Raw genomic sequence first — 18,475 nt, 5'->3', positions numbered from 1 at the left:
CTTGAGAGACGCGATCCCCGTAAAACCTCTATGGGAAATTGAGGGACAGGAGGTGTGTTCCTTTTTATCTGTTTCCTGCTGGGCAGTGGTGTAGAGCTGTCCCTACCTATTGGGGGATTCACGGAACTCTCACCCTATCTGATCTCAGATGAAAGGAAGGAGTCTCAAGATCCGTCTTGAAGACCGTGTTGGCTTCTCTGGTTGTGACTGGAAATCTTGGGGGTATCCTCTGAATCCCCAAGGCCCCTAAATGGGAAAAATTAGAATTTAATTAATAAATCCGTTAGCTCTACAGAGCCTGTGGCTTTTCAACCAGTCTTTCAAGTGGCCTCAATTGTCCCGGAGCTGGGCCCAGAATGGGTTGGAAAGAACATTAGGCTTCAATGATTACAATCAACAAGTATACTGGCCTGGGGGAATGTTAAAACCTATTTGGTCTCTGGGTTGGAAATATCCAAGAGGTAGGTCCGGAATGGCTTGGGGATGTTGGGAAGTCACAGGCTTTTAAGTAGTTATCGGAAACAGAGGTGAGAGACATTCAGGTGATTCAGGCTAGGAGCAATCCTTAGGATTCAGAAACTGATTAGAAGAGTAATCAAAGCCTGGGGCTAAGGAGCTAAGAAACTAGGGAAAAGGAGATTTAAAATTTCTATTGTGAGAGGCATCTCCCAATATCATATCTATCTTTCTATTTATATATCAGCACACGCTTTCATATCCAATCTATATATAACTCTGATACCTCCAATTTCAATACCAAACCAGTTTATCCTTGGAGTTTCGTTTACTGTATCTGGAACTACTTTCTCCAATAGTGAGAATTTCGTCTCTACTGACCCTTAATACTTTGACTTATATGATCATCAACCCGCCTGAATGAAACCAATCTCCTGCTGCTACAGCCAACTACATCCCCTTGCACATAACTGCCCCCATACATCCTCCCACAAACCCTGTTCTGGCTCTGATACACTTGTCAGGCCACTGCCAGCTTTGCACTCCTGCATGGGTGCCCTCCCCACTATACATACACTGAGTGTCCCTCAGTGATACATACACTGAATGCCCCTATCTAGGTGAATGTCCGCTTCTTGCTCTGGCCTTAGCACATGTCCTGGTCCATTAGTGCCACCACTGCCACATAGGGACACCAGTCCTCACCCTACTTGAGCTTCATTCTGGGCTCCCCTTCTATCACACATGGAAGCCTTTCCATACTTTGTGGGTGCTAATACCCTGTGCAAGTCTCCCACCCACACCTCCTGTGTGGTTTTCTCATCACCCTGCATAGGCCCAAGGCCCTGCATCCAGCCACTGATAAGTGTGTTCTCTTAGAAACTGGAAGAGATTTGGTGATGGAGGAATATGCGGTTTTAGGGAACACAGTAGTTTCAGGGTTATACATAAGCATTTAGTCTAGGGAAGCCTTCAGCTTCTGAAGATAATTGCTTGGGTTAAGAAGGAAACGAGGCACAGGTAGTAAACAAAGGAACTCAGGGAACATGTAGCATGGGTGTGGGAAAGATCTGCAGAGAGGAAAGGTGGCTGACACATTTCTGATGTGAAGGAGGAAAATCCTTGACCAAGGCTGGACTAGATGTAAACAGTGTGTCAGAGCACTCAGAAATGGAAAGGACAGATCCCTAATCTAGAGGTGACAGGTTAGCAATGACAGATACTTAGTCACTGGGCAGGTACTTCCTTACAAATCATGACATTCACTTTTTTTTTTAGTTCATTGTATCTCTAGCTGTCAATAGTGTTAATTTACCAAACCAAAGTTATTAAGAATTCAACCCAAAAGGAAGTCTCTCTGTCCTCAATAGAGAACACAGGTACCAATGCAAAGACCTGGCAAAATTTTTGGCAAGTACTAGGGTTGTGTCATACTGACAGACCCACTGTTAGATGGAGAAATAGCAAGAGAGGCATGTCCTGAAATTTGAACAGAGCAAGAACACTATACTCATAGGACGGCAGAATGACTCTTGTGACTGCTGAGGACAAACACTTTTCTTGCAGGCAAATGTGTGCTGCCCTGTGGGCTGGGGCACCTGGTAGACACTGACTGTGCTGGGTTATTGAGACCAGTCAGCCCTGCAGCTGGGCCTAACCTGCCCCAACCCTGCTTATTTGCATGGTACTGGGGTGCAACCCACAGCCCTGGACACATTAATAGTGTGGTCACACCCTGTGCAGAAATCAGTCCGGGCAGGACGTAGCATGGACATGAGGGTCCCGACTCAGCTCCTCAGCCTCCTGCTGCTGTGGCTCCCAGGTAAGGAAGGAAAAGTGGGGATTTACTCTGCCAGTGTGGTCAGTACCACTTAGACTGCAGGGTAGTTATAAGATCTGGTAACACCATTAAGAGTATGGATGTTTATTTTCATGTTTCCATTCTCAGGAGCCAGATGTGATATCCAGATGACCCAGTCTCCATCCTCTCGGTCTGCATCACTGGGAGACAGAGTCACCATCACTTGCCGGGCCAGTCAGGGCATTAGCAGTTGGTTAGCCTGGTATCAGCAGAAACCAAGGACAGCTCCTAAGCTCCTGATCTATAAGGCGTCCAGTTTGCAAACCGGTGTCCCTTCGAGGTTCAGTGGCCAAGGATCTGGGACAGATTTCACTCTCACCATCAGCAGCCTGCAGCCTGAAGATGTGGCAACTTATTACTGTCAACAGTATCAGAGTTGGCCTCCCACAGTGTTGTGAGCCTGAACATAAACCACGAAGCTGACAGCTGAGAGCAGGCCGCCCCAGCTGCTCCTCTTGGGCTTCCATCGGCTGAGAGCATTTCTCAGATGCACCCACTCTTTGATGGTGACTGGAGGTTTTGGTAGTAGTGCCCAGGGAGGCTTCTCTGCCCCCTAACTCTTTTTGTGTCTCCTCAGCCTCAGTGGCACATGCAACGTCTCTCCTGATTTCATAAAGAACGGAGATCATCACACAGAAACTGTCTGGGTTACTGTATCATTCAGAGTTCATAATGTGAAGGAGAAGCCACTTTAAGTATTATAAGCAGGAATTGCCTAATATAGGGAATTAATTTTTAAAGTACATTGTTTTGAAGAAGTTGGGAATTAATAACAGGTGATACAGATTGTGGAAATGCAGAAATGTTCTGTTTTAGAGGACATTTACTTTAGTTAAATGAGTCTTATTTTTCTATTTCCTTTTTAGGAACTCCATTTAAATTCACATGTTGAAAACACATCAAACTTTATTTTCAAATTACCACAGGATTAACCGACTTTAATTTGTAGGTGGTTTTTGTTTGCATTTCTCTGGTGATTAGAGATGTTGAGCATCTTTTCACATGTCTATTAGCCATCTGTATGTCCTCTTTGAAGAAATGTCTATTTAGGTCCTCTGCCCACTTTTTAATTGGATTGTTTGTTTTCTTGTTGAGTTGTATGACATATCACCTCACATCAGTTCGAATAACACGACAAATAATAACTTGTGTTGGACAGGCTGTGGAGCAAGGCAACCTTCATACACTGTGGTGGGAATGCAGATTGGTGCAGCCGCTATGGAAGGCAGTGTGGAGGTTCCTCAAAAAATTAAGACTAGAATTACCATATGACCCAGCAATCCCTCTCCTGGGTATCTACCCAACAAATCTGAAAATATTTACCTGTAAAGATATATGTGCTCCGATGTTCATTGCATTTTTATTTATGGTTGGGAAGACATGGAAACAACCAAAGTGTCCTTTGATAGATGATTGGATAAAGAAGATGCCATATATATATACACAATGGAATACTATTCTGCCCTAAGAAAAGATGAAATAATGCCATTTACAATAACATGGATGGATCTTGAGATTATTATGCTAAGCAAAATAAGTCAGACCAAAAAATTCAAGAACAATATGATTTCATTGACATGTGGAATATAAAACTGAAAACAACAAAGGAACAAGACAAACAAAGAAACAAAAATTCATAAACACAGGCAATAGTTTAGTGGTTACCAGAGGGTAACAGGGGAAGGGAGTGGTAGATGAGGGCAAATGGGATCAAATGTATGGTGATGAGACGGTAAGGGGGGTGGGGGGGTCGGAGATGAGGGTCAGGGGGATCAAATACATGGTGATGGAAGGAGAACTGACTCTGGGTGGTGAACACACAATGGGACTTATAGATGATGTAATACAGAATTGTACACCTGAAATCTATGTAATTTTACTAACAATTGTCACCCCAGTAAATTGAAAAAAAAAAATCCCAATGTCATTTTTTAAAGAAATAGAACAAAAAATCATCAGATTTGTTTGGAACCACAAAAGACCCCAAATAGCCAAAGCAATCTTAAGAAAAAAGAACAATACTGGAGGTATCACACTGCCTGACTTTAGCTTATACTACATGGCAACAATAATCAAAACAGCATGGTACTGGCAGAAAAACAGACACGTAGACCAATGGAATAGAATTCAGAACGCAGAAATAAAACCACATATATATGGACAGATAATTTTTGACAAAGAAACAAAAAACATACAATGGAGAAAAGACAGCCTCGTCAATAAATCGTGCTTGGAGAATTGGAAAGCCACATGCAAAAGAATGAAACTGGACCGCTATCTGTCACCACGTACCAAAATTAATTCAAAATGGATCAAAGACTTAAGCATAAGACCTGACACAATAAACTGCATAGAAGAAAACATAGGTACTCAACTTATGGACCTTGGGTTCAAAGAGCATTTATGAATTTGACTCCAAAGGCAATGGAAGTGAAAGCTAAAATAAATGAATGGGACTATATCAAACTTACAAGCTTCTGCACAGCAAAAGAAACCATTGACAAAATAAAGAGGCAACCAACTGAATGGGAGACGATTTTTGCAAACAGTGCCTCCGATAAATAAAAAATAAGGGGTTCTGATAAGGGGCTAATATCCAAAATATACAAGGAACTCATTCAACTCAACAACAAAAAAACAAACAACCCAATTGAAAAATGGGCAGAGGACCTGAAGAGACATTTCCCCAAAGAGGACATACAAATAGCAAATAGACATATGAAAAAATGCTCAACATCACTAATCATCAGAGAAATGCAAATAAAAACCACAATGAGATATCACCTCACCCCAGTCAGAATGTCTATCATCAACAAGACAAATAGTAACAAGTGTTGGAGAGGCTGTGAAGAAAAAGGAATCCTCATACATTCTTGGTGGGAATGCAGACTGGTGCAGCCGCTATGGAAGGCAGTGTGGAGGTTCCTCAAAAAGTTGAGAATAGAATTACCGTATGACCCAGCAATCCCTCTCCTGGGTATCTACCCAAAAAATCTGAAAACATTTATCCATAAAGACACGTGTGCTCCAATGTTCATTGCAGATTTATTTATGGTGGCCAAAACATGGAAACAACCAAAATGTACTTCAATAGATGAATGGATGAAGAAGTTGTGGTATATATACACAATGGAATACTATTCGGCGGTATGAAAAGATGAAATAGGACCATTTGTGACAACATGGATGGATCTTGAGAATATAATGCTAAGCGAAATAAGTCAGACAGAAAAAGCAGAGAACCATATGATTTCACTGATATGTGGTATATAAACCAAAAACAACAAAAGATCAAGACAAACAAATGAGAAACAAAAACTCATAGACACAGACAATAGTTTAGTGGTTACCAGAGGGTAAGGGGGGTAAGGGGTGGGAGATGAGGGTAAGGGAGATCAAATATATGGTGATGGAAGGAGAACTGACTCTGGGTGGTGAACACACAATGGGATTTATAGATGATGTAATACAGAAAATTGCACACCCGAAATCTATGTAACTTTACTAACAATTGTCACCCCAATAATCTTTAATTAAAAAAAAAAGAATTACCTCAGTAAAAAAGTTTAATTTAAAAAAAGATTAGAAGTATTGAAATAATATAATTATTTGCAAATGGCATGATGAAATATGTTAAAATTAAAGAGAGTAATGGTTTTTAGAAACTTGAAGAATTAGAAAGACCTAAGAATAAATCAAAATTATATCTAATTGTGTTGGAAATAATTGTGCTTAAACTTACTGGTGCAGTTTAGTTTTGGGTTTTTTCCTTCCTGCAATTTGCCCTGAGTATGATGGGCTTTGGGTTCCCACTTTCAGTCTTGGCCCCAAAGGAAACCATCCATAGTGGAGACCAATTCTTGTGCCTTCAGAAGAACCACACAGCTGCGCACTTTCTGGATCCTCCAACATTCTAACATAAACATTCTTGAATATTGAACTGAAATCTTAGTATTATAAGCCACGGATTTTTGAGTGATTCCTTACAAACCATTATTGTGTAAAACCTAATACAATATTATACCTACACATAGAGATAGACAGATTTCACTAAAACTATGGCACAAAATAATACTTAGGAATCCATTTCATAAGGAGACACAAAAACATGAGTGTTTTAATATTTGAATAAAAAGAATAAAATTTACATCATTTATGAGGCCATCTAACATGATCCATGTATAGCAGTACTTACAGTAACAATAATGATAATTTTATATAACATACAAACTTATTAAAATTGATTACATTGAAATTTCATTTAAAAATTATATATAGGAAGATGTGTGTATATATGCATATGTATAAATGATACATGCATGTGCATATATGTTTTTTGATGAGTAATCAAATTATTTTATGAATAAAATGGCTTATATGACTCTAGGTGCCGCCATCCAAAACTCGTGTCCAGGACCAGATATAAAACCTTATCTGGCTTGAGGAATTTTTTAATAATCTTTGTTTCTAAATCACCCACCAACTGCTGTGCTCACTTGAAAATATGTTTTCTAATTGGAGGTCCAAAGGATATAAAAAATATTTTTTCCTACTGCAAAAAATTAAATTCTTAGAGCCTATGGAAATCCCATTATCTCTTTGTCCACAGTCATGCTATGAGTTCCGGTTATGAGATATTACTTATCTGATTCCTTTTAAATTTCATGGTGAAATTTACTTGAGACCCTCATGACATAGGTCATAAGTCTTGTGATTTATAGAGAAAATAACAACTAAATTAAACTGCTAATAAACAACCACAAAATAGACAGAATGGCTGAAAAATTAATTCATGGATAATACCACTTGTCTTCCAATGTTTATAAGGACACCATCAGTCTCGTCTTAGAGGCAGTATATCAGAATCTCATGGAGGGGAAAGTATGGCGTTTGGTCAGAGTTATTTAATAGTATATTTTTAAATCTCTCTAGCATTTGTTTATCAGAGTTGCAGTAGCTCTAAAATATTGACTGCTACTCTGGCCTATTTGGTAAATCAGAGGACAAAATTACACTTTAGAAATGCATACTCAATATGTTAAATTTACAGACTTTAGGTAATCATTTCTCATATTTTATAGACAATTGATACTGAAGAAACTTGGAGAAAATGGGAATAATTTAACAGATTGTTATTTAGCAAAAACTGACCAAGAGTGAAACAACTCAAACTATATCCTAATGACTTTTAACATAGAGTCTGCATAAACCGTTAGGTCATAGATGACTCCATTTCTTCATTTTCCAGGGAAAAAAGAGATATAGAAACTTAGAAAAATGTTTACCAAGGAATAAATATTCACTAGTCAGAATCCTGAGAATGAAAAAAAACACACAATTGAACCAACAGCTTCAAATTGCAGAAATTCAGGTAATTCCTTAAGCTTATGAATTATTTCTGGAAGTGAAAACAAATTTATGCCTGAGAATTGTCAGAGAATTCCACTGGACTTATGTCACATCAGTTATATATACCCAAGGGGGCTTTGAAAGAAGGGGAGTCACAACAGTATGTAAAATTCAAGGGTTATATCTGATGATCACTTTGGAAGGAGAGAGAGCTAATTCAGTGATATAGACTCCTGGTTCTAACATATTACCAGACCTTAGAAGAAACAAGGCCGAAAGGTTGGAAACACAGTTATTTGCGGAAGCAGTATGATTGGACATTTCAAAATGGGCCAAGATTGGAAACAATGGCTTCCCAAGTGAATGTTAGTCTAAGGGCCATTGCTGAGCAGAAGGTTCTCAATAATTAAATGAGACATAACTGTCAGTCAGTTACTGCTACTGTCTGATTGTTTGTCCTTCCAAAAATTCATATGTTGAAATCGTAAACTCCAATGTGATTATATTAGGACATTGTGCAGGTGATTAGGTCATGAGGGTGGAACACTGGTGAAGGGATCAGTGCCTTATGAAAGAGATCCCACAGAGCTTCCTAGCTTCTTCTACCACGTGAGGACACAGCGAGAAAACTACCTATGACTTAGAATGTTGAGCCATCACCAGACACCAAATCTGCCAGCAACTTGAGCTTGGAATCCACAGCCTCTGGAATTGTGAGATAGATATATTTCTGTTGTGCACGTGCTGCCCAGTACATATAAGGTATTTTTGCTATAACACCCCAAATGTGCTAAGAGAGTCACTTTTCCATACTTTCCCTGTGAGCCTAATGAACAGACATGGTGACATCATCAATGGCTTTTCATGCATAGCCCAGGGGTATGGATTTCATCTAGCTAAGGCTGACTTGTTACTTTCACATTAAGTGATTGACTGAGTGGGACATGTGAAAAGACATGACGGCTGATTCCAGCAGAAAGGGGTTTATTATCATGGAATAGGAAGATTACAAATGGACAGAAAGGCCACATGTACAGGCTCTGGCAACACAAAGTTTTCATCCCTCAAACCCCCTAGTGTTTTCTGTGATCAGAAAAACTATTGCCATGGCAACAGCAATCTGGAGAATCAGAAAGCTGTGTCCACCAGAATGTGTTGCCAGACAAGGACCCACGCCAGCAAACTGAGCACCTGTGTCATGCATGTCCCCTCCACTCATGCTGTTCTGACAACCACTCCTCAGAAATGCATCTGATGGGCAGAGTGTTAATCACATCTCCGATCAAGAGTGCAAGGCATGTGGTTTAGCCTTTCCAGAACCTCCCACACAGAAAGACCTGAGGGAACACAGAGGATGAAAAATACTAAGAAAGCTGCTTCACAATAATTGCATGAGTCATGAATACATGTATGTATGTTAAATAATTTTCTTTTCTCTACTTACCTTTCTGTAAAATATATAAAGAAATAGCTGGAGATTTTCTTTGTGTCACCCTTATAATTTAGAGAATAGTTTAAATGTGTTAGAAAATTAATAAAGAAGACATCAAGCAAGACTGCAATTGACATGGTCTGAAGGAGGAGTCTCATGCCTATGTCCGTCTCCAAGTCCCACAGGAAGATCTCTGGTTATACCCACCCTCCTAACGCCCTCTGTCCTTCTATAAAGGAACTTCCTCTTCTTTTGCATGTGTCTCCCCCTGGGTGCATGTTCCAGATTACAACGGATACTTGTTCCCAAATGAACATTTTTTGGGGAGAAATATTTAGCTGACGTTTTCTTTAAAGCCTATATATTTGGTGGCCTGTACAAGGGTCCAGAGAAGACCCCCGCGAATACCAGGGATGGTGAGCAAACAGGTGTGGCACCCACACAGCCTTTTGAGTTTGCTGTTTTTCTCATGGGCCCAAGAGTTCTAAGGGTAAGTTTTCTCCTGGATTTGAACTTGTACGCTCTGTGTTTTGAAGCTCTTGTGACTTAATCCAATGTGTTAGTGGCTTTGACTTTTCTGCTAATGGCCCTGTTTGTCTGTGAGTACTGGATTTGACACAACGCCTGATTCCTTCGAGATCAGGCTGTTTTGTAAGACTGGCTAGCCTGTGGCTTGACTCCCTTGGAACTAGACTGTTTCTAAGAAATTGGCTAACCTTCGGTTCAATTCCAGACTGGACTGTCTTATTGAAACATTGTCCTTCAGCTTTTGGCCTGATCCTCTCATGAACAGGTTGTCTGCCAGAGTTGCACTGTTCAGTCTCTGGCCTGATGACGTCATGACTGGTTTGTTTCTCTGACACGCTGCTTCTGCCTTCAGCTCAGCCCCATAGAGATCAAAATGTTTTAGGTGAGAGTGACTGATTTAGCTTGTGAACTCTTGCGTTCTTTAAGCTTGTAAACTATTTGGGCTATTTAACTTAAGCTGGTTAAGTTGTTTGAGCTGTTTAGGCTCTTTTGAACTTTGCTTAGGAAAAAAATCCTCTGAAAATGAGATCTCGGTTATCTAAATATTTCAGGCGCCCCCCACCCTGATACACACAGAGACCCTCAACAAATTTAAGTTTAGAATCCGTGGTTATTCCTCATACTCATTTCTTACTAAGTGGACTGATTTAACCAAAAGCAATTCACAGTACCAATGGATGTTATGAGGAATTTTTGAGATCCCCAATCTTATGGTAAAACCAAACTGGTTTTACATACCACATGTCAGTGAAATCGTATGGTTCTCTACTTTTTCTGACTTATTTCGTTTAGTATAATAATCTCATGATCCATCATGTTGTCACAAATGGCGACATATTACACAATAGTACTCCATTGCGTATATACTACATCTTCTTTATCCAATCATCTATCGAAGGACGCTTTGGTTATTTCCATGTCTTGGGCACTGTGAATAATGCTGCAATGAACATCGGAGCACACATATCTTTACAGATAAATGTTTTCAGGTTTTTTGTGTAGATACCCAGGAGAGGTATTGCTTGGTCATATGGAAATTCTATTCTTAATTTTTTCAGGAATCTCCACACTGCCTTCTATAGTGATTGCACCAATCTGCATTCCCACCAAGAGTGTATGTGTTATATAAAACTGAAAACAAAATAAGGAACAAGACAAACAAATGAAGAAACAAAAACTTATAGTCACAAACAACAGCTTTGTGGTTACTAGAGGGTAAAGGGGTATAGGGGTGGTAAATGAGAGTAAAGGGGATCAAATGTATGGTGATGGAAAGAAAACTGACTCCAGGTGGTGAACACATAATGTAATGTATATAGATGATGTATTACAGAACTGTGAACCTGAAATCTATATAACTTTACTAACAATTGTCACCCCAATAAACTTTAATTAAAAAAACCCCAGTCATCAAATAATAATAATAATAATAATAATAATAATATGGTAATAACTCTATGTAAAAAAACTACTAACAGAATTAAAGGGAGAAACTGATATAAACACAATCATAGTAGGGACTTAATACCCCATTCATAGCTGCTCTTTTGCCCTTTGAAATTAATAAGATTTCGGGGGGAAAGTCCTTAATACTTTTTGAATATCCTTTTCTTCATCAAAGTGTCAGTATAAAATCATGAATTCTTATTTCCTTCAATGAGTTACCATCATTATTGATTTTGATACTCAAAATGCCCCAGATTTGGCAAAGATAGTCCCATTCCAAATGGCTTCTCTTCACCTCATCATTCTTGAACACTACTTAATTTCTAGCCCAAACTGTCCAGAGTCATTTTGTATTTTCTCTGTTCTAGACCTGGACTGAGGCATTTCTCCAAGATACTGTTTTGTTTTCATGGAAAATAGTATTTAGAAACCAAGATCTGGGCTCACTGGGTGCTTCTTGGGACGTGAGTGTGATTGGTACTAGCTTAGGGAAAAATCTATTGATTTATCTAGCTATCTATCAAACATTTACATATCAACACATTTTCATATCAATTCTATATATAGCCCCGATATCTCGAATTCCAATCCCAAAACAGTTTATCCAAGAAATTTCCTTTTCTGTATCTGTAATTCCTTTCTCTAAAGGTAAGAACCTTGTCTCAAATTATTGTTAATATTTTAACTTATATGATCATAAACCTCGAAAATGAAACCAATCTCCTTCTGTTCCAGCCAATTACATTCCCCTTACACATAAATTCCCCAAATAACCACTCACATACCCTGTTCTGCCTCTGACACCCCTTCTCAGGCCACTGCCAACTTTGCACTCCAGTATGGGCACCATACCCACCATTCCTGGGCTCTGACACCTACACTGAGTGTTCCTGCCTAAGTGAATGTCTGCTTCTTGCTCTGGCCTTAGCACAGGTACCGGTCCATTAGTGCCACCACTGCCATATGGGGACACGAGTCCTAACCCAACTCTAGCTCCATGCTGGGTTTCCCCTCCATCACACATGGATGCCTTTTCCATACTGTGTGGGCTCTAATACCCTGTGCAAGACTCCAACCCTCATCTTCATGGGTGGTTTTCTCATCACCCTGCTTAGGTCCAAGCCCTGCATCTAGCCACTGAGAACTATGTTCTGTTAGAAACTAGGAGAGCTTCGGTGATGGAGGAATATGCAAGTTTAGGGAGCACAAGAGTTTTAGGGTTTTACGTAAGAACTGAATCTAGAGAAGCCTTCAGCTTCTGCAGAGAATAGCATGCGTTAAGAAAGAAGCTGGCACAAGTATTAACCCAAGGAACTCAAGGAACATGTAGCATGGGTATGGCAAAGAACTGCAGAGAGGAAAGGTGGCTGACACATTTCATTTGTGGAGGAGAAAGATCCCTAATTGTGGCTGGCCTAGATGCAAGTGGTGGGTCAACTCACTCAGAAACAGAAAACGACAGATCACTAAGCTAGAGATGACAGGAGAGCAATGACAGACAGTCAATGGACACTTCCTTACAAATCATGAAACTCACATGTTTTTTTTAATTGTTTACTCTATCACTTCATTGCATCACTCACTGGCAATAGTGTTAATTTACCAAACCAAAGGTAGTAAAAATTCAACCCAAAAGGAAGTCTCCCTGTCCTCAACAGGGTGCACAGTTATCAATGCAAAGAACTGGCAAAATTTCTTGCAAGTACTAGGGTTGTGTCATACTGACAGACCCACTATTAGATGAAGAAATAGCAAGAGAAGCATGTCCTGAAATGTGAACAGAGCAAGAACACTATAGTCATAGGACGGCAGAATGATTCCGTGACTGCCGAGGAGAAACGCATTCCTTGCAGGCAAATGTGTGCTGCCCTTTGGGGCTGGGGCACCTGGTAGACACTGACTGTGCTGGGTTATTGAGACCAGTCAGCCCTGCAGCTGGGCCCAAACTGCCCCAACCCTGCTTATTTGCATGTCACTGGGGTGCAACCCACAGCCCTGGACACATTAATAGTGTGGTCACACCCTGTGCAGAAATCAGTCCGGGCAGGACGTAGCATGGACATGACGGTCCCGACTCAGCTCCTCAGCCTCCTGCTGCTGTGGCTCCCAGGTAAGGAAGGAAAAGTGGGGGTTTACTCTGCCAGTGTGGTCAGTACCACTTAGACTGCAGGGTAGTTATAAGACCTGATAACATCATTAAGAGCATGGATGTTTGTTTTCATGTTTCCCTTCTCAGGAGCCAGATGTGATATCCAGATGACCCAGTCTCCATCCTCTGTGTCTGCATCACTGGGAGACAGAGTCACCATCACTTGCCGGGCCAGTCAGGGCATTAGCAGTTACTTAAACTGGTTTCAGCAGAAACCAGGGACAGCTCCTAAGCTCCTGATCTATAAGGCATCCACTTTGCAACCTGGTGTCCCTTCGAGGTTCAGTGGCCAAGGATCTGGGACAGATTTCACTCTCACCATCAGCAGCCTGCAGCCTGAAGATGTGGCAACTTATTACTGTCTACAGCATAGCAGTTGGCCTCTCACAGTGTTATGAGCCTGAACATAAACCACGAAGCAGACAGCTGAGAACAGGCCGCCCCAGCTGCTCCTCTTGGGCCTCCATCGGCTGGGAGCATTTCTCAGATGCACCCACTCCTTGATGGTGACTGGAGGTTTTGATAGAAGTGCCCAGAGACGCTCCTCTGCACCCTAACTCTCTTTGTCTCCCCTCAGCCTCAGTGGCACATACAACACCTCTCCTGATTTCATGAAGAACTGAGACCATCACACATGAGCTGTCTGGGCTACGGTATCAGTCAGAGTTCATAAAGTGGAAGAGAAGCCACTCTATGTATTCCAAGCAGAAATTGCTTAATATAGAGAATTAATTTCTAAAGTACATTGTTTCAAAGGCCAAGGGAATTAATAACGGGAAGCAGACAGTGGAAATATGGGATTCCCAGGTGCTCCCTCAGAAATTAGAGAACATATGCTGTTGTAGACAGAGTCTCCCAGAGTGCTCCCCAGACCTGTGGGAGAAGCCTTGGATTGGAGGCCTGTTGCTCTCAGCTCACCAGTGATTCTCCAGTCCTCCACTCTGCCTGCAGGACCTGATGGAGAGTATTGAATCCTCCTTGTCTGACTTCCAAATCTTAGTGAGAGCCCCCCACTGAACAACTCTATGAGAAATCATAGCGGGTGAACAGTTCTGATAAATATCCTTTCCCAAGTGAGAGTGATGATGGGGAACTGACAGCAGACAGCCTGGATGGTCATTCTTTTTACATCTTTCAGAATTTTTCCAGTTACAATTCACTTGAATGTGCTTTCAACCTTCATCATCAAGTTGGATTCAAAACAAAAAATCTTTGTTAAATGGTTGAGAAAATAGGGGAAAATGAGGGAAATGTTTTGCATTTACAAAAATAATTTGAGAAAGAATAAAAGACTTTTTTTATTAAAAAATGAAAACTTAAATATGGGTGGAGCATTCTGTGTCTCCTATATGAAAATATCTCACTGTTCAAAATTTTCTTGGAGCCAGAGCATCACTAACACCATGGGAGCTTATTACAAACGCAAACAGCAGATTCCACTTTACATCCACTTTTGAGCGATTCATTTTAACAAGTGATCAGGCAATATGTATAAGGTCTAAGATCCTCTGTCCTAGAGGACATTCACCTCAGTTAAATGGGTCTTTTTTTCCCCCATTTCCATTTAAGAGTCTCTATTTAAATCCATGTGTTGAAAACACATCCAACTTTATTTTCAAAGTAACACAAAATTAACTTACTTGAAGATTGCAAGTATTGAAAAAATATAATTATTTGTAAATGGCAGGATAAAATATGTTAAAAATCAAATAGAGTAATCGTTTTTAGAAACCTGAAGTATAACAAAGACCTAAGAATAAATCAAAATTCTATGTAATTGTGTTAGAAACAATTGGACTTAAACTTGCTTGTGCCATTTGTTTTGGGGATTTTGTTCTTCCCGCATTTTGCCCTGAGAATGATGTTCTTTGGGTTCACACCTTCAATCTTGGTCCCAAAGGAAACAATTCATAGCAGAGACCAATTCATGTACCAGCAGAAGAACCACACCGCTGAGCACTGTCTGGATCATGCAACATGGTCAACATAAGTATTATTGAATATCGAACTGAATTTTTAGGATTTTACCCACTAAGTTTTTGAGTGGTCCTTACAAACAATTATTCTGTAAAATCTGACTAATACAATATTTATATATCTGCACATACAGATAGACAGATTTCACTAAAACATATGGCACAAAACAATACTTAGGATCCATTCATAAGGAGACACAAAAACATAAAAGAAATGTTTTAATATTTGCATAAAAAGAATAAAATTTACATCATTTATGAAACATTTAATGTTATCCATATGTAGCAGTACTACCAGTAATAATAATGATAATTTTATACAACAAACAAACTTAATAAAAATGGTTATATCCAAATTTCATAAACACAATTATATGTAGGAAGACGTGAGTACATATGCGTATAATTTTTGATGAGTAATGTAATTATTTTATGAATTAAATGGGTTAATCATACTCCTGTTATTCCCCATCTAAATCTTGTGTCCAAGACCAAATATAGTACCTTATCTAGCTGGAGGACTTTTCTTTATAATCTTTGTTTCTAAATAACTCACCAAATGCTGTGCTCACTTGAAAATATGTTGTCTAAGTGGTGGCCCAAAGGGTATAAATGGAGATATTTTTCGCACTGCAAAAAAATTAGATTCTTAGAGCCTACAGAAGTCCCATTATCTCTATGTCCACCATCATGCTATAAGTTCCAGGTATGAGATATTAATCATGTGGATTTTCTGAAAAATAAATTTTATTGGGGTGACAATTGTTAGTAAAGTTACATAGGTTTCAAGTTTACAATTCTATAATACGTCATCTATATATTATGTTGTGTGTGTGGGTTATTTTTTAATTTTATGGTGAAATCTACTCGAGCCCTCATGACATATGTCATAGGTCTTGTGATTTATGGAGAAAATAACAACTAAATTAAACTGCTAATAAACAAGCACAGAATAGACTGAATGGCTAAGAACTATATTCATGGATTATACCACTGGTCTTCAAATACTGTATAATGGACACTATCAACCTAGTCTTAGAGGAAGTATATCATGATCTCTTGGAGGGGCCATTATGAAGTTTGGTCAGATTGATTACGTAGCATATTTAAAATCTCTCTACCATTTGGTATTATCAAGAGTTGCAATGTCTCTAAAATATTGACTGAGTGGTTATTCGGGCCTTTTTGGCAAATCAGAGAACAAAATTACATTTTAGAAATTCATACACGATATGTTCAAATTTTTACACATTATTTAGGTAATCATTTCTTGTATTTTATAGACTATTGATGCAGAAGAAACTTGGAGAAAATGGGAACAATTTAACAAGTCGTTATTTAGCAGAACTGACCAAGAGTGAAACAAGTCAACGTATGTCCTAATGCCTTTTAACATAGAGCCACGTTGCATGAATCATTAGGGTATAGATTCCTCCATATCTTCATTTTCCATGTAAAGAAGAGATATAGAAACATAGAAAAATGTTTACCAAGAATGAAATATTCACTCCTCACGTGCCTGGGAATGAAAATGACAGGGAAACAAGAACAAAAACAAACAAATGACCATGAAAACTCTAAAATGCAGATTAATTCAGGTGTTTCCTTATGTTTATGAGTTGTTTCTGGAATTGTGACCAAATTTATGCCTGTGGTTTGTGAGAGAAATACACTAGACTGATGTCACATCACTTATATACCCAAAGGGGCTTTGGAACAAGGGGAGTCACAACAGTATGTAAAATTCAAGGATTATATCTGATGATCACTTTGGAGAGAGAGCTAATTCAATGATATAGACTCCTGGTTCTAACAAATACCAGACTTTAGAGAAAAACAAGGGTGAAAGGCTGGAGACAGAGTTAAAAGTGTTTTGGGAAGCACTATGATTGGACCTTTCAAAATGGGCGAACATTGAAAACAATGGCCTCCCAAGTGAATGTTGATCTAAGGGCCATTGCTGAGCAGAAGGTTCTTAATAATGAGGTGTCAGTCACTCACTGCTATGGTATGATTGTTTGTCCCCCCCAAATTCATATATTGAAATCTTAAAAACCAATGTGATTGCATTACAAGGTAGGGTGTTTTCTGGTGATTAGGTCCTGAGGGTGGAACACTGCTGAATGGGATCAGTGCCTTATGAAGAGACCCCACAGAGCTCCCTGGCTGCTTCTACAACGTGAGGACACAGCAGAGAACTATCTGTGACCTAGAATGTGAGCCATCACCAGACACCAAATCTGCCAGCAACTTGTGCGTGGAATCCACAGCCTCTAGAATTCTGAGAAATAGATTTCTGTTGTTTACAAGCTGCCCAGTATAAACCATTTTTGTTATAGCAGCCCAAACATGCTAAGAAAGTCACTTTTCCAAGCTTTCCCAGTGAGCCTATGAAGAAACCTCATGACATCATCAGTGGCAGTTCGTTCATAGCACAGGGGTATGGATTTTACCTGACTAAGGCGGATGTATTACTTGCACATCGTCTGTGATTGAGTCAGTTGGATATGAGAACAGACATGATGGCTGATTCCAGCACAAAGGTGTTTATTATCATGGAATAGGAAGATTAAAAATGAAGAGAAAGACCACATGAATAGTCTCTGGCAATTCAAAGTTTTAATCCCTCAAACCCCCTAGTGTTTTCTGTGAATGGAGAAGACATTACCATGGCAACAGCAATCGGGAGAATCAGAAAGCTGTGTCCACCAGAATGTGTTGCCAGGCCAGGACACACCCCATCAAAATGAGCACCTGTGTCATGCATGTCACCTCCCCTCACTCTGTTCTGCCAACCACTCCTCAGGAATGCATCTGATGGGCAGAGTCTAAGTCACATCTCCGATCAAGAGTGCAAGGCATGTGGTTTAGCCTTTTCAGAACCTCCCACACAGAAAGACCTGAGGGAACACAGAGGATGAGAAATACGAAGGAAGCTGCTTCACAATAATTGCATGAGTCAGGAATATGTATGTTAAATAATTTCCTTTTTTCTACTTTCTTTTTTGGTAAAATATATAAAAAAAACAACTGGGTTTTTTTTGTCACTCATAATTTGGACAGTAGTTTAAATGTGTAAGAAAATTAATAATGAAGTCATCATTCAAGATTGTATTGACAGGGCTTGAAGGAGGAGACTCATGCCTGCGTCCCTCTCCCAGTCCTACAAGAAGATCTCTGGTTATAACTACCCTCCTAACGCCCTCTGTCCTTCTCTGAAGGAACTTCTTCTTCTTTTGCACATGTCTAGCCCTGTGTGCATGTTCCAGATTGCAATT

The 18,475-nt window shown here is 39.7% G+C and overlaps 2 gene segments (V, D, J or C); both read left to right on the top strand.

Moving 5' to 3' along the window:
* The first annotated feature begins 2,204 nt into the window (after positions 1–2,204).
* Positions 2,205–18,475, top strand: part of LOC117032859 (immunoglobulin kappa light chain-like) — a 136,744-nt gene continuing 120,473 nt past the window's right edge. Inside the window, 2 exon segments of the V gene segment in view lie at positions 2,205–2,278; positions 2,405–2,701. Coding sequence covers positions 2,224–2,278; positions 2,405–2,701 — 352 coding nt within the window.
* On the top strand, positions 13,111–13,730 carry LOC117032863 (immunoglobulin kappa variable 1-39-like). The segment is given in 2 exon segments: positions 13,111–13,182; positions 13,309–13,730. Coding segments are annotated over 2 exon segments (366 nt in total).

The sequence above is a fragment of the Rhinolophus ferrumequinum genome, chromosome 13 (genome assembly GCF_004115265.2).
Source record: "Rhinolophus ferrumequinum isolate MPI-CBG mRhiFer1 chromosome 13, mRhiFer1_v1.p, whole genome shotgun sequence".
In the NCBI taxonomy this organism is placed as follows: Eukaryota; Metazoa; Chordata; class Mammalia; order Chiroptera; family Rhinolophidae; genus Rhinolophus; species Rhinolophus ferrumequinum.
Note: the sequence above shows the minus strand (reverse complement) of the source record. Positions and strands in the feature narration are given on the sequence as shown.